This window comes from Battus philenor, unplaced genomic scaffold (genome assembly GCF_028537555.1).
Source record: "Battus philenor isolate CCGP_79_NKW_IND1 unplaced genomic scaffold, ilBatPhil1.0.hap1 SCAF_11, whole genome shotgun sequence".
NCBI classification, from domain to species: domain Eukaryota; kingdom Metazoa; phylum Arthropoda; class Insecta; order Lepidoptera; family Papilionidae; genus Battus; species Battus philenor.
In genome coordinates this window covers 9,764,163-9,780,570 of record NW_027181673.1, presented here as the reverse complement: position 1 = coordinate 9,780,570, position 16,408 = coordinate 9,764,163, and the positions used below count along the sequence as shown (strand labels likewise).

The following is a 16,408-nucleotide window of genomic DNA, read 5'->3' as shown; positions in this document are numbered from 1 at the left end:
TTGACCTAATTAGCAGCTTGTCATATATGAACAAGCAATGCAGCATATTTTTATCGTCAACAAATATTGCTCTATTGCGCCGGCTTAAAAACAAAGTAAACAAGTCATCGACATAATTTCAGCCGTAGGATGTCGCCTGGACATGAACCTCCCACCTAGACTTCTAATATAAACTATTATTTTCCAGTAATGGTTGGAAGCGATATTCATCTAGCGCCTTGTCAACTTCATCGAAAGAGGCTGGATGTAAAAACTTTTGAAAATAATTAAAACGATGGAAACAAAAATGTTTGATCATATTTGCATATAAAAACGTCTGGAAATAAAACGCTTAAACTCATATCGCGTCGCTTAAATCTCTGTGATTTAATAATCATAGCTTATATAATCTATTTATAAAACATACCCTCAAATATGATCATTCTCATCTGTATACAAGCAAAAACTTGTTTAGTAATAAAGTTAAGTATAATTTTTCATTTAGTTTAACATTTGTTTTCAGGAAAAAATATTTCTTAAATGAAAACATTAAAGGGACTACAGATAATATTTTATACATTTTATAGTATCTTTATGCTAGATACAAGCCACTTCCAGTCCTATTTTAAATTATGATAAATTTAGTATTAAAAAAAATAATAAAATATTTTGTGTTGTTACACACTTAAGATAATACTTACGTAATATTAAGATAAAAAATGCCTTACAATTTTATTCACCAAGCTGGTATTTAATTATTTTTTAAATAATTTCTTCATAGCAGTCATTCTTTGACACTTGTAGCTTAAATTTACGTTGAAGAGTATCGTTATAAGGAAGATCAATTTGGTAGTAGTTACTATCAAATCGTGTTTCCGGGCATTCCTCTCTCGACGTACATAACCGGTCATTACGAATAATTTAACATGAAAAATAAATTGAAAAAATTACACATCAAAAGTCAAAGGAAAACGAAATAAAACTAAATGTCTTTTATCCGTATAATATATTTACGGAAATATGAAGTTTGGCGGATCGGCTTCATACAAACATTTCGCAGCAGAGAATATATCTTCACATGGATCCTCATAATTGTTCTCTGAAAAAAAAATGTTAGATTATGCACGCTAAAAAACTATATATTTTGTATATTATGTTTTTTATTAGTTTAAAAATAATTTCAAATAAAATTCAATAAGTTGTTCCAGTTCTCACTAAAAGTTCAAAAAACATTGATTGTATTGTAGTCACTATTTTCACTTATTTTATTACGTAATTATTGCTAACATTAACAACTTCACATTTTGTTAGTTGTAATTAGCGAAAAACTTGGTACTAATAGTAATTTTATATGTACTTACGAATATCAACGCAAATAGCTACATTCTTCTTAACCGAATCTTTTAGATCTTGAGGATATAATATATCTATTTGCTTTAAAATCATATCCTTATTAAGACGATCATTCTTAACCTGAGAAATTAAATACAGTAAGTATACAAAAATTTATTATATTACACTCGTTATTTACTTTTGCCGAATAAAGGTGTAATCTTAGTATGCAGGCTAGAAGGCCCTTTTACAAAATGAACCTGAGCTTCACACAGCCAAATTACTTTAAAAATCTTTTTTTATGGAAATAGATTAATTGTCCCAAAATCAGCTTTTAAATCAATTTCAGCCACAAGGAGTCGATATCGACCGCTGTAATCTCTGATTAATATTTATTTAATCTTTTTATGAGTTTGGGTGGATAAACATATGCTATGTGTTCATCTGTTCATCAAGTTATATCAAGGATAAAATGAAATATAAGATATATAAACAATAAAATCTATCATTACAATATTAGAATACACAAGTAAAAAATAAAATTATGGAAAGTTTAGGCTTACCACGTGAGTAGTTTTATAAATGCATGCTACATAGCACATAACGTTATGTTTTTCAATAAATACTCCTTTTTCAATGTTACCAACTTCCTCTGGAAAATAAAGTGTTTAGCTTTATCTAAAATTGCAGATAACTCAATAGTTAGACAACTCTTATCAGTTTGATTTAGGGAATATTTTATTTTCATTAAATACCATTTGTAACACCATGTTTAGGCATACACTGTTTCCTCATCACTGTCAAGGTCTTCTTAAGTTGTTCTCTCGACATCTGAAATTACCGTAAGCTCCTTAGGTCGGTTATAATAAGATTCATCAATATAAAATATATACATACATTCCTAAACAATTATCAAGTAAATTGACTGCGCAATGACAAACGCAGTACAGGAGATACGCTGATGACGCGGACAGACGAAATTGTGAAGGTCATTGGAAGACACTAGATGCTGGCCTCTTCCAACCGGTTTTATTGGCAATCTATGAGGGAGGCCCATGTCTAGAAACGGGCGTTCTGTGGCTGAAGTAATAATGATAAAATATCTCGGCTTTTTGTAACTTGGTACAAAACGTAATGATAATATTTCAATTAAAAAATAATCTTGTGTGCTTGTACGGGTACCTCACCCACATTCAATGAGATGCACTGCGAATAACCAGGGTTTTGTTACACATTATTCTTACTTTTTTGTCGATTTGTAAATCCCAATAAATGCAAATTTGCAACAAACTAACTTAGAATGTAAAGTAGTAATAAATTGATAGATTATCCAGAACTTTTATACAATTTAAGATATTTATAATTATAACTTTACCAAAAATAAAACTTACTCCAAAAATTAAACAAGTGTTTGCTGCGATAATCAAAAAATATAAAGCTATCTTAAACATTTCTTTAAAATTTAATGGCTCTTTTTAATTCCAAGAAGCAAAAATTAAACAAGAAACGTTACATCGATGTGAGTCCAAAAAAAGAATGTGCAAGCTAAGTAACACAAATGTATGCTCCAGTCAAAAAAAATTTAAGCCCCGCCTCCTATTTAACTAAATAAGCAGCTAAGATTATTTAATGAACGGTTTCTAAAGAGTTTAGCGCTGTGTTTACATGTTCCAATTTTTGACAGAGTCATCACATCGTACAAACTATCTATAAACTATACTATCGTATAAACCATTTTTTTTAATCATAACAAAAGAAACGGAGTAGCAAAGGTAAGTTGTAAAATTGTCTCTAGACACTCTGGTTAGTTTTTTAAATCAGCAGATAATTCTCAACAGGGAAACTTGAAGGATTTAGAATTTAAACTTCAATGTCTTATAATGTAATAATGTAACACCACGTAGTATCAGTAATTGCATCATCGTGTCAGAAAATGACGCTCACTGCAAGGCATAGGCTTCCCCCAAAAATCGCCACCATGACCAGTCTTCCACTGCCCGCATCTAGCGACTTCCCGTGATCACGATCACCCAGGTGGGTGTTTGCAAATGCTTTTCTATTTATATCATTTTTCATAATGTAATTAATTTATTAACATTTAAATTATAGTAAACAAAATTAGATTAATTATCCTGCAAAAATCAAAAAAGTTTCTAGTTACTTTCTATTAATATTTACATGTTCAATCATCTACTTAGTGTATAGAAAAAAAAATTAAATACGAAACACGAGATAAATAATCGAGCTAAATATCGTTCAAATTTCATAAACCTGATTTGAAATTTTCTGTCTAAATAAAGAATGGACAAGGACAGAGTGCTCACCGACAACATCACAATTGGTCACGGCAGCCTTCATCGAATCTGTTACTTCCTATGGAAATATCACGTCGACTTGCATTATTATTGCTTTGTAATTAAGTTTATTATATTTTTCTTGAACATGTCATTGTATTTTATAAATAAATACCTGCGTTAAACCATTTTTAGTAATTAAAGATTAATGCCATAGGCATATATATTATCGTCTATTCATTGCTAGTTATACACAATATAATGACCTTGCTAAAATATTTTCATACCTAAAATAATATTAAAGACAACTACTGTGCTTAATTCTGTAGTAAAAACATAATCGACATCTATTTGTAACAGCTAATTTTCGTAGATCACAGCAATATCTCTATTTTCCTTTCTACATTCCTCATTAGTAAATTCACATTTACACAAAGAACCATTCTGATTCGATCTTGTTGATTGCTCTACATACAGAAATGAGGAAAAACGTAGACGAACAAAAGTAACCAAGATGGGCAAGCGAATTGGTTAGTTGAAGTAGTGGCGGTCCGACCCCATAGCGCAAGGACTTTAAGATTCTGTGGAGATCAAGAGCTGTCGCACGATATCTACACTCAAAGTGGTCAGACGATCTTGTTAAATCAATCGATCGGCTGAAAACACTGGATGCAAGCCGCTTCCAACCAAGCCAATTTAAAAAACTGTGTGGATATTCTACGTCAAATATATCATTTGCCTTTTCGACAGGAGACTATGTCGAATGCAATAAATGTAATGTGTAGTATGCAGTAGTTAGTTTCGAAAGATAGAGGAAGATCATGCTGATCACGGCTCAATGTCAACTGTGCCATAAAGTCTCATTGCGTATTTGTGCAAGTGTGTTATCATGCGATTACATTTACCTTGAATTAATTTTAGTCGATGAAATTCCGTTAAAAGCTATGCTAAACCACAAATAGCCTGCTCATAAGGACTAAGTCTCTTTTTTACTACGCTTCTCTTTTATTATTACAGATATTATGATTATGAATATGCCTTCAAATTTATATGACTTATACAATTCAGAAAATTTTAATTACACTCGAAGCGATAAGGCAAACATGCCTGTTAATAAAGAGCATTGAGAGCATTTGTAAAAAAGATTGAGTACTCGTCTTAGTGCCATTTCTTGCATATTTACGCAGAATAAATAGCTTCTTAGTTCATTTCGTGGGCTATTTACCCAAAGCCATTGTTCCCTAGTCTTGTCCTTTAGTATGTCATTATATGAAAATTCTCTATTAAAAATATTCAATAAACATTATTGTTGCCAAAATAACCAGTACATGTAAATGCGATCTAGGACGAAAGATGACAGTAGCGGTTTGATGCTGAGTTCTGAAAAGTTTTAGACATTAGAATATTTTCGAAATTTGAATGCAATGTTATGAAATCAAATCAAAATATTCTATATTCAAAATGGCAGTCACCAGCACTTTCGAATTATGAATTAACATAAAATGTCAATAATGTGAATCCTACAGGGAGCTACCACTGGATCAGAAGAGTTCTGGTGAGAAGAGTCGGCCCGAAACTCAACAGTTACTCTTTTTTAAATAAATTTTTACAATGAGTACTTGACATCATAAGTCCTGAGGGATCACCAACAACATTTAATTCCACATATTTACATGAATGTAGTATTCTTGGTAAACAATAAACTTTTTTCAATAAATTGTTTTAATATATATTTTAAATTTCGCTAATGGCGGATATAAAATAATTTGTAGAATTTTATTGTACATACATACGTATACCTTGTGCCATAATAAATTTATTTAAGAGGAATTAGCTCATTTTTATTTATTGTGTTAATACCGTCTCTGTCACTGTTTTATAAATAATTTTGAATGCTTTTATGGATAAACAAAACATTATTATAATCAGTTAACAATATAATATTGTTAAGTATTATATAATATATTATTATATTATAATAATATTGTTTAGTATTATATTATTGTTAATTTAAAACTAATATTGTTAAGCGACCGTAAGAATACCAGCTTTATTAGAAAATTTCCGCAAAGAATCTCAAGTTCCCATGCAGTAAATAGCCCGCACTGCTCTTTCTTAATTTACAATATTATCTCAATATTTGCAGCGTTGCCCCAGTGGAATATGCCATAGAACAGTTATCTAATCTAGCAATCACATCTTGAAAACGTGTCTGAAGTGGTTACTAATGTGGAGAACTAATGTCTTCTGTCCATCGCAAAAAAACGATCTGAACGTTAATGGTTTTTTAAGTATAATAAAATATGTAGTACAGGCGAAAAAAGGAAAAGTAAACGATAAATAAATACAACAAAATAACAACACAGCAAAACAAGCTGTAATAATGTAGTGTTAGCGGCCCGTGGCTAGGCTCCCAAAAGGACTTTGGAACCAAAAATGAGGTTTAGATTATGCGCCATCTGCACCCCTCAAATCCGCGAAATCTGTAAATGCGAACAGGGCAATAGACATATCGGTAAAAAAAAACAGTTTAACGACTTCCGTAAACGACTCGTATTTATCATATGTCCGCCATTTTTTTACTTCACTAATATCTGCTTTTTATAGGCTATTGTATATTGAGCAGTGGTTGCTCAGCTTGAGGGCTGAGACTTGCGTCGCAGGTTCGATTCTCGAGATACAATCTTATATAATCGATACTTTGTGCATTAGTTATAAAGAGTTCTCACTGCTCAGAAGCAATTTTCCAAAGGATGGACAGCAGCGTCCTCTGCGTACCTTTATACAATATTATCATCGCCAGTCCACCTACCAAGCATGGCAATCATGGTATATGTCTCCCCTAAAAATCATTAGAGGGACCAGTGACTTATGCCTAAGGGCTGTAATGGCGAAAATGGCCTATTGCGTCTATGGGGTAAAATAGTGAAACACTAATGCAATAAAATCGTATACTTTCGACGTACGTGGATAATTTGAAAATAATAGAAAAAAAGCGTAAATTAAACAACTAATTTCTCAAATATGTATCATAGTTTTAAAAATTATTGTGAGAATTTTTATTATATTACAATTGCCTGGATTAAAATGATGAGAGTGTAATTAACATAGACGTTAATTAAAAATCATCAGCCAATTACAAGTAAGTGACAATCGAAAGGGTGTCCACCATTTTTGCCACCATTGAGAACGAACTGCTTTTAAATTATTTTATTTTCATTATCTTTTATTTTAAAACATTTGGGAAACAGACAAAAATTAACAAATATTTACACTCACTTAATATGTATACGTGTAAGATATAAGCAGTACTCACTCATGACGTTATCCATGGAATCGTAAAGTATAGAGCCTTAAAATTTAGTATAAATATTTAATTGCCAAGTAAAGGTCAGCTTAGAAAGATTTTATAAAATTATCTCGCAAAGGTGGTTAAAGTCCGTTCATTAACTACACGCAGCAGGAGTGGGCAGCTAGTGTATAAAATACTAGATTATGTCAACTGTTATTCATTGAAGTATTTACTAATAAAATTAAATAATAATTAAAATGAAATAATTAAAAATTAAACAAAAAAATAAAATTTGATGCTAATGAATACAAATTAAAATGTAAAGTTATTTCAAAGATTGCATCTGAGAACGTAAAGATCAATTTCCACCTATAAATTTTCTTACAAATCTTTTAAAATTATTCAAAGATATTAAAAATAAATCAATGACAAAAAACTGAATTTTATCAGTCCTTCTATCATTTTAACTATTTTTTTAAAATTCTTGATAAAATAATGAACAGGATTTGAATGAGTCTTAATCACAAGTTATATCAATCAAGGATTTATTAAATTTGAAGAATACTCCATTAAACTGTAGAATATGTATTTTCGTTTCAAATGACAGCCAAGTAGAGCTGTCCACTAATGTGTCATTGCATCTAGTCATTACACAAAGTTACGAACACCCGCCTAAGCGACCTCCCAATCCGATGAAAAAAAAAACAAGACATAATTATCTAAGTTGCCGTAAAAATATTTAGGCAATCTTTATGTCTGTCAACAATCAACAGCGTTTGTCAAAGACAGAGATTTTGATTCTTTTAATAGTCCTCGGAGAAATTATATCATGTGTAGTATACTTTACTGTTTACATATTATCATTATTTTAGCTATAGGATTTACTATTGGACGTGATCTTCCTTATAGATTCCCAATATACTGATATTCCGTCGATATTAACAGGATCGTCGGTCCACCTTGTGTATATCCTATGCTACGTTTGCCGGCCTCCATTCCAGAACGTTATGGCTCAAGTGCTATTTGTGCTTCTCTCTCTATGGCCTGCCCGCTGTCATTTCAACAAACCAATCCGCTGGGCAATGTCGCACTTTAAAATAAAAAAAATGTCCCGTTTCCTATTTTAATGGTCACTGTTATTGAACTCAGGTTAAATGTTACATAGTCTTTAATTAGATTCATATATATAGCACGCAATTCCAATCTACATTCCTCAGATACCCGCAGGCCATGTTCGTTTTGATATCGATAGCTAAATTTTTAGTACTTCTAACGATATGCGAGGCAGTAAGTTGATTTATTAACGTGAAGTTTTCTATGTCTAATATAGGTGCAGTAGATACTAAAAGCCGCGAGAATGTTTACGGGGAAACATAAAAGAGCCCTAATAATTTCATTTATTGCAAAAATTGTCTGTAATAATAACTATGTAAATAAACAAGACAAAAAAGATATGATACATCCGAAGGCGAGAAATCACAGTTCTATCAATGTATACTTAATTTTTTTTGTCAATAAAAAGTAATGTGTGCAGATACCCAATAGTTGATAAACTATTATGTATTGTGTCACATTTTTTTGTAAATTTTACGATTAATTCTCCTAATTGAACGATACATTATTAAAATAAGTCAATAACGCAGTAGATTTAAAAAAAAATATTTAAGTTGCCAGTATAAAACGATGTATAAAAAATATAATATTCAATTATTTACTTCCTTAATATTTCGATTTTTTAGTACCATCGTTCATAAATAACTATTCACCTTTTTCATATAGTAATGATAAAAGAACTCGTTAGAAACATTAAAGGTCTACTAACAATAATTGGATTTTTTATGTTGAATTCATAGTGACGGGAAGTTAAATAGTAACTTTAAGATATCTAATATAGTCATTACTTCGTTTTGGTATGTTTTCTTTTTAAAATTAATATTATTTACAGATGACAATGAAACAAATAAAATCAACAGGTAAAATGATGAGGAAGACATGCCAACCAAAAAACAACGTGGAAGATGGTGAGTGCATATTTTAGAAATAATTGCTTTTTCTCTTAGAGTAAAGAAAGAAATCATTGTCGCCGACATACGTATCTTAAAAGATAAATTAATTGTTTGAAGTAATTATATAAAAAATGTAAACACAAAATTAAATACAACTTTTTACTCCAATAAATCAAGGAAAAAAGGTGATTGAAAAATATAACAAAAGTGCAGCTAACAAAAAATGGAATTTAATTATTTCAACAGCTCTCAACGTTTTAAAAGCAAATAAAATATAAACATTCAAATTCGAAACTATTTTATTTAACCGGCGATAGATTACATCTGTCGTTGATCTGTTTAAATGAAATGCCGCGGACTTGAGAATTTTCTTTAATTATACAACATATTGATAACATTACATTGAAATAGCCCGGAGGCGCATACTTCAACCGGAATGTACAATCTTGTATGAAGTCGTTTCCAATGTAGTAACTATTAGCAAGCAAAGGTTTTTTAATTTTTCTTAATGTAGCAATGGCAGCTTTGTTGATATTTTCTGGGATACTATTGTAAAAACGTATACATTACTCATACAAAAACTCAATGAAGTCTGGTCTTACTACACATTAATTTTACATCTATACTTACACAACAGTGTAAATAGCGATAAAAATTGATAGTTCTAATTGGTTATTGACAGAGATTCATACCAAAAATTCTATCATTACAGAAGTACTACCCGAAAAAAGACAAAACTAAAAGTTGAAGTTGAAAAGTCATTAATTATAATATCCATACATTGAAACATGAGTTTCCTCTTAGAAAGACATTCCAAAGAACGTATACGGATTTTCTTATTGATATGGCATATCTTCCAAATCTTTATCATCAACATAATTTTAGCCAAAGGATGTCCACAGCTGGACACAGGCCTCTCTCAAAGATCCAGATTCTTTCAACAAAAAAGTCGTTTGCCTATATTTTGGGTTGACATCCTACGCTGTGCTTGTCCGTCTCTGGTCTACTATTCTAAAACTTAAGGCCATGATGACCATCTGTTCAGCGCGCAATGTGGAATGCCCATTGTCACTTCAACTTGCCAATCCTGTTTAATGGGGATGATTTCTTATATAATTCAAAACAGTGCCTCACCAACGTAAAACTCGTTATCTAGAGTCATAGGTTGAAATCGTAGAATGATGTATATTTACTAAAAATTTAATGTTGGCTTATCTTTATGTCGGAAAATTCCATAATTAATAATGAGAACAGAGTGTATATTTATACGTACTTGCAGATAGAGACTGTAGTTATTTCACTTAATTTTCTTTTTTCATCTAAGCAGCCTACATAAATTCTTAGCCTTTTAACTTTAAGGAAATGTGCTATAATCCTAATCAATAATATATACAGTAATTAGTTTTATTTTTATCTTTAAAGAACTTTACTTAATTAACGTTTCCATTTCTTTTTTCTTCAGCGAAAATTGATCCTATTAATGACGGAGTTTTTATTGAAGAAAAAGAAGTAAAGTGCTATATTGCGTGCATTATGAAAATGGCAAATACGGTAATTGGAAAAAGTTTTGATCAAAAGGTTGAATAAAATTATTACGAAAATGCATTTCTTTCAAAAAAAATAAATTCGTTATAGATTTGAATTTCAAATTTTGACAAAGAAATCAAATAAATATTATTAATTATCAACAGATGAAAAATGGTAAACTTAATTATGAAGCCGCTATCAAACAAGCTGATATGCTTTTACCTGAAGAAATCAAGGAACCCGCAAAAGCTGCAATTACTGCGTGTAGAAAAGTTGGTAAGTTTAGAAATATTTAGTTAAGCAAATAATATTCCTTGAGAGAAAGAAAGCAAAATTTCAAAAGAATCCAATATTACCTTTTAAAATCTAAAGAGAACAAAAAAAATTATAGATTATAGTATCGAAACCACGCCTTAGGTATGTGCTACGAGACGAGGCGAGTATAAGCCGTTCAGCTCGGTCAGTCCTCCGTCCACGCTTACAGCTCTACTCTACCTACTCTACTAGAACCTCTTTTTCTCAGCTCAGACCTCGCTGCACTTTCCTATATTACAGCGGTTTCGGTATAACAACTAATTATAAACTGCAGATAATGTTATAAACTACAACTATTGCATGAACCCATTACACATAACATTGGCGTATGTTGTACTTACATACTATAAGTCCACTTATACCTTTCTTGTTCTTTCAGCGGATTCCTACAAAGATGTTTGCGAAGCCTCATTTCACGTGACTAAATGTATATACGCAGAAAATCCGTCAATTTTCTTTTTCCCGTGATATTTAATAGTCATAAACAAGTATAACACATTATTGTTAAATGTCAAATAACATGATATTTTCACATTCTCTTCATTTTGTGTTTTGTACGGTTTGAAATTATGTTTTGTTCCGTATATTTAAAAAAGCTGGCTGATAATATTAAATAATGATTAATAAAGAATACTACATGCTGAAATAATAATATTTATTTAAAATATTCGTTCGGATTATAATACCCGGCGGCACAAACTTTGTGTACATGATTCCAAAAACACAATATATAAACCTTATCTGTCTAAACAATAATAATAAAACTAACTAAGCAACATAATGATGTACTTGTACATTTATGTAGCCGGTAAATTTATGGATTTATAACTTGCAAAACTATTATTTTATTATACTACACTATCAATTATTATAAAAAATGGACCACTTCAAATGTAGATATAAACAATCGACTTTCATATTCTATGTATCCTCGATATTATCATCATGAGCATTACAGGCCCTAGAACTCAACCGCTGACCATAGGCCTTCCCAAAAATTTCCAATAACACCAGTTGGAACCGGCCAGCATCCAGCATTTTCTGACGACCTTAACAAGGTCGTCTGTCTTTGTGGGTGGACATCCTTCGCTGTGCTTGTCAGTCCGCAATTTTCACTACAAAACCTTAAAACTCTAAGGGCCGTTTGTTCACTTCAACTTGCCGATCCACTGTAATTAATGACAATTATTAATGAAACATTATTTGGTTTAGGACATCAATGAGTAATTAAAACTGATCTTTTAAGGCCCTGTCTATATATATCTCTATAAAATGAAATAATGTAATGCGCTCACCATCTTCTGACTTAGATGGCACAACTCATGACGGCTTACAAAGACAGCAAATAAATTTGTCTACAATCTTATTCAATAGAGATCTAACACATTAATGTGACCGTATGTACACAAACTATTGAATCAATTATCATCGTCATTGATATATACCTCCCCTATATCTCCTACCAATTATACTAGTACATAAACTAAACAACTGTGAAACTCCAGGAAACCAACAATATTATTCTCAATGGCGTATCATAATCATTCATCATCAGATAAAATCTTAATTGATATTTAAGTATTTCCGAAATCATTAAACAAAGCGTGAACTATAGAAGATACTTATCATAAACGGTTTAAAAAATTTCAGCGGTCATAATGATGATTGCTATATAAACAAAATTTTCGGGACGCTTATAAAAAGACTTGCTTAAAACTGAGCTACAGATTAACATTAACGTTTTATTCGTCATGTTGTTTTTACAATTTGTGCTATGTTCTTGTGTCATCGGTGTATCGTTGGTAAGACTTTTAATAAGTAATTCTGCCGATAATGCGATAATAGTAATTGTTTCGGTTACATCAGTACGAGGTTCGACCTTTTCGTATCCTTATAATCGGATTTAGATATGCTTTAGATAGGCTTATGGAGTACCAAATCTAGGGAAATATATAATGTAACGCTGAGGCTAACGAGAGAGCCCTCGTGTTACTGTAACAAAGTCTAGGTGAAGCACCTTATGCAGTCTGCCACTTGGAGCCTGTAAACTGTAAGCCAACGGAACATTGATCAACAACATAAATCTTTAGTAGTACGATATGTATCCTAACTAAAATGAAACACTGTTATGTAAAGTAAACCGCATGGCAGTTGCATTCGAAATGCTTACACTGCTGCCCCAGTGTCATCTGCAGATTCCACTGTTCGAGGGTGCAGGGTGCAGAGAGCGCTTAATATAAAACCTCTAAAGGTAGAGAAGCTTCAGGTCTTCCTAGAGAGGCTCGCAGGCCGTCGCTTGCAGATAGCTTATGCGGACGCTCAATGTGGTAACTAGGCTCAAAGGCACCTTCGAAGGGACCTCGACTTATGCTGCCGCTCATCAATAATATCTGTTTAGCATTCGGCCTCAAGAGCGCCCAGGAAGGCCGAATCAAGACTTAGTCGGTTGCTATTGTCTAGTTAATATTAGTACACTGTATTAACGCTCGGAGAAAAGGCGAAAAAAAAACTACAACAACGCTTCTATCTAGATAAGGAAAAGAAAATGATTATGGAAATGTGTCGACTTCGCACATGGCGCATAGTCAGTCGGAGCTTGCGTAATTTGGTTGCTACAAAACTAAACCTACATATTGATCTAAATGACATCATGATCAATGACGATATAACAATTTATTTACAACTACATATATGAAGACCATAATGTACTATAATTTTTCTTATACGGCGCTTACGAAAAAGTAGAACTAAAATATAAAAACATGTTGCTTTTTTTGGGTGTTCTAAAGGAAATAATTTCTATTTTAAAGAAAATTTTAACGGTTCTTTGTAGCGTGCTTTCTCCAAAATCCGATCGAAGAAATAAAAATACACAGACACAAATAAAAAAACAAGAGCCGGAAGTTATTCACCTGGTGTTAGTTTGTGAATTTCTCCTGTAATAATGTAATAGCAAACAAGCTCTTGAGCTATACCACAATATACAAATACACCAGTAGAAGTCTCAAGATCTACAATAAGTATTTGAAATATGCATTGAATAGCTATTTTACTCGAAATCTGATCAATGCGTTGCTTTTTTATCTATTAAATTAATAAAAAATTCTATTCGCCTATTTATGTAATGCATAAATGTAAAGAACATTCAAAACCGGTTTTTTTTTAAAAAAAAAAGAACTCACATCTCTCCTTTTAACAACTAATTTAATTAAGTTGTTTTAAAAGATTAAATAACAGAAAGTATATCAAAAATTGTCTAAAATTTTCGTGGTACCATATTATTACGATTGTAGATAATCATATCGTTTCCTGTTGTTTTTTTCTTAGTGTATGTATGTGGTTATTTTGTTTTCGAAATCCTGGATAGCATTAAATTTTAATATATTACAGACATTACAGAAAAAAATTCGTCAAATTCCCTTTCTTTAAAATAATAATCAGTTTTTCCTTTTGTATACGATAAATTATCAAATATTTATACCGATTGATTGTAATAACTACGATTAAAAACAGTATGTTTTAGCACATTGATGTACATACACTGATAAGATTTGCCAATACAGGCTCGCACCGAGGCTGAAGTCAAAGCATACTTCTTAGAACAAAGCCTTGAATGTCATAAAGAGCATCCGGTTACCAAAGAGGAAATAGACATGCTCAACAAACACCAATTACCCGACAGCATGGACGCTAAGTGTCTTTTAGCGTGTGTGTACAGAAGAACTACTTGGGTAAGAATACTCTGATTTATGGTCTTAAATCTTGCACGATAAACTATTGTTACTTTAGGATGCACACTGAAATTCAGTTGGAAACGAAACTTAAATTTGTTTTCATTACCTGTTTATTCAGTAAGGAACAACTTACATAAATGATGATCAGCATATGTCCCTCAACACTTGAGAACTTTTAATTCGCATTCCATTATCTGTTAGTAAGTAGACCAAGTTTTGGCAACTTTGCGAAATAATATTAGATAAAAACATTTTTAATAAAATAAACTGGTTCCGTTTATGTATTAATACTGACAAGCTACAAACTCAAATCTCTGTTCGTTAGAAGAACATAATATTTTTCATCCCATATTTAAACTATTAGAAATCTATGAATGAGGTCTTTGGTTAGCATGGGACGTCTTACGGACAGAAATAGTGATTCCCATAAAATGAGAATTACTTTTAATCTTACTCCTTAAAAAAACTCTAAAAGAAACACAAAGTCAGATTTAGGAATTTTTGCCCATTAGTTCAAAGCACTTTGCTGTTACTATTTAGAAAGTATTTTTAATCAATTTAAAACCACAGAAAAAAATATGCTTTATTTTCTAAATGAATCCTAATTTAAGTGCAGGCTAGGAGTCAAGTCTTTCAAATTTACGGCTCAAAAAATTTGCTACACTGGACCTGGGCGCGTGCCATCCGATCCTGTACACAAAGCACAAGCTGTTTTGTAAAGCGAATTATGTCGAAATAACTTATTGGACTTGTGTGCAATGTTAGACAATACTGAAGAAAATTATTTTTAGGTACGAGAATTTTAATTTCTGGTTTCGCAAATAACTATTCTAAATATTTCAGATGGATGAAAAAGGAATGTTTGTTGCAGAGAATGCATACAAACTATCACAAGAAAAACACCCCGACGATACTACCAAATTAGAAAACTCTAAGAAACTGTTTGATCTGTGCAAAGAGGGTAATTGCTGAATTGTAATTAACTCTTCTATTCAACAGTTTTTTTTTCTTTAATATTTTAATCAAAACATGATAATTACAGTAAACGAAGAAACCGTTAGTGACGGAGAGAAAGGTTGTGAAAGAGCGGGAAAACTCACTAAATGTCTCACTGAAAACGCTCCAAAGGTAATTCCACAATTGTTCAAAAATTAATATTTTTTTGCAAATCCTTTGTTTACAATTCACAGCAAAAAAGTGCATTTATTTGCAAAAGTGTTCTTTAAAATTCTCCCATATATATGTAATCCACGGAAACTAAGTTGTCAATGACTTAGTTGTTTGGCTTCAAGTTTCTTGAAACTGGTTTGAAAAATATATGTATTTAAATTTTAGAGACGTTACCATCCATAGGAGTATGTTTAAAACATCTGGGAACTGTTCTTTGTAATGGCCAGTACATATGACTTATCAGATTGGCCTAATAAAACGGTCCAAATAATTTATATGATACTTATAGTCCGTGCGAACATATGAAAATTTATTTAAAAAAAAATACGATAAATTTCCGTTAGCTAGGCGTAAATTTAATGACAATGTACTGCCTTCCCCCTAAGATTGCCACAATGACCAGTCTGGTGCTGCCCGTACCCAGCTACTTCCCGCGATTTTGTCGTCGATCCATCTAGTAATAACCTAACCCAAATTTGGTTTCTTTGTTTATCCTAATTCGTTTTAGTAGTTATCTATTCGATACATGGCATACATGTCGAATCCTCTCTTTTCATTTATGCATATTGTGAAAAAATTTTCGCTCGGCCCACCTAACGGAAAACTATTTCATGTATAATAAATAATCATTTTAATAGTTCAATATTGTTTCAGCTTGGATTCCAGCTAGAATAAACTAAGAAAAGAACTACAAACTTTAATTAGAGGTTAAATAAATGAGAACATGTAAATTTATTAAATAATTTAAACCCATGAGCA

At 31.5% G+C, this 16,408-nt stretch overlaps 3 protein-coding genes across 3 annotated transcripts; 2 read left to right on the top strand and 1 right to left on the bottom strand.

Annotated features, from left to right (window-relative positions):
* Positions 1 to 989: 989 nt before the first annotated feature.
* LOC137930816 (general odorant-binding protein 72-like) lies at positions 990 to 3,690 on the bottom strand. Its single transcript, XM_068774134.1, has 5 exons — positions 3,636 to 3,690; positions 2,067 to 2,142; positions 1,875 to 1,963; positions 1,341 to 1,452; positions 990 to 1,078 (listed from the first exon to the last, which is right to left on the bottom strand). Exons 1-5 carry the CDS (start codon positions 3,642 to 3,644, stop codon positions 990 to 992), a joined length of 375 nt encoding a protein of 124 aa, XP_068630235.1. The 5' UTR covers positions 3,645 to 3,690.
* A 4,437-nt stretch (positions 3,691 to 8,127) lies between these two features.
* Positions 8,128 to 11,213, top strand: LOC137929602 (general odorant-binding protein 72-like). Its single transcript, XM_068772630.1, has 5 exons — positions 8,128 to 8,184; positions 8,843 to 8,918; positions 10,366 to 10,454; positions 10,595 to 10,706; positions 11,125 to 11,213. Exons 1-5 carry the CDS (start codon positions 8,128 to 8,130, stop codon positions 11,211 to 11,213), a joined length of 423 nt encoding a protein of 140 aa, XP_068628731.1.
* A 1,283-nt stretch (positions 11,214 to 12,496) lies between these two features.
* LOC137930384 (general odorant-binding protein 19d-like) lies at positions 12,497 to 16,376 on the top strand. Its single transcript, XM_068773629.1, has 5 exons — positions 12,497 to 12,547; positions 14,309 to 14,476; positions 15,323 to 15,440; positions 15,522 to 15,607; positions 16,304 to 16,376. Exons 1-5 carry the CDS (start codon positions 12,497 to 12,499, stop codon positions 16,322 to 16,324), a joined length of 444 nt encoding a protein of 147 aa, XP_068629730.1. The 3' UTR covers positions 16,325 to 16,376.
* Positions 16,377 to 16,408: the final 32 nt, after the last annotated feature.

Coding starts and splice junctions, on each gene's coding strand:
- LOC137930816 (XM_068774134.1), bottom strand. Junction 1,964..2,066: donor TAAACATGGTGTTACAAATG/GTATTTAATGAA, acceptor TTTATTTTCCAG/AGGAAGTTGGTAACATTGAA. Junction 1,453..1,874: donor TTTATAAAACTACTCACGTG/GTAAGCCTAAAC, acceptor TTAATTTCTCAG/GTTAAGAATGATCGTCTTAA.
- LOC137929602 (XM_068772630.1), top strand. CDS start 8,128: ATGTTCGTTTTGATATCGATAGCTAAATTTTTAGTACTTCTAACGATA. Junction 8,185..8,842: donor TTCTAACGATATGCGAGGCA/GTAAGTTGATTT, acceptor TATTATTTACAG/ATGACAATGAAACAAATAAA. Junction 8,919..10,365: donor AAAAAACAACGTGGAAGATG/GTGAGTGCATAT, acceptor TTTTTTCTTCAG/CGAAAATTGATCCTATTAAT.
- LOC137930384 (XM_068773629.1), top strand. CDS start 12,497: ATGTTGTTTTTACAATTTGTGCTATGTTCTTGTGTCATCGGTGTATCG. Junction 12,548..14,308: donor GTGTCATCGGTGTATCGTTG/GTAAGACTTTTA, acceptor TTGCCAATACAG/GCTCGCACCGAGGCTGAAGT. Junction 14,477..15,322: donor TGTACAGAAGAACTACTTGG/GTAAGAATACTC, acceptor TAAATATTTCAG/ATGGATGAAAAAGGAATGTT.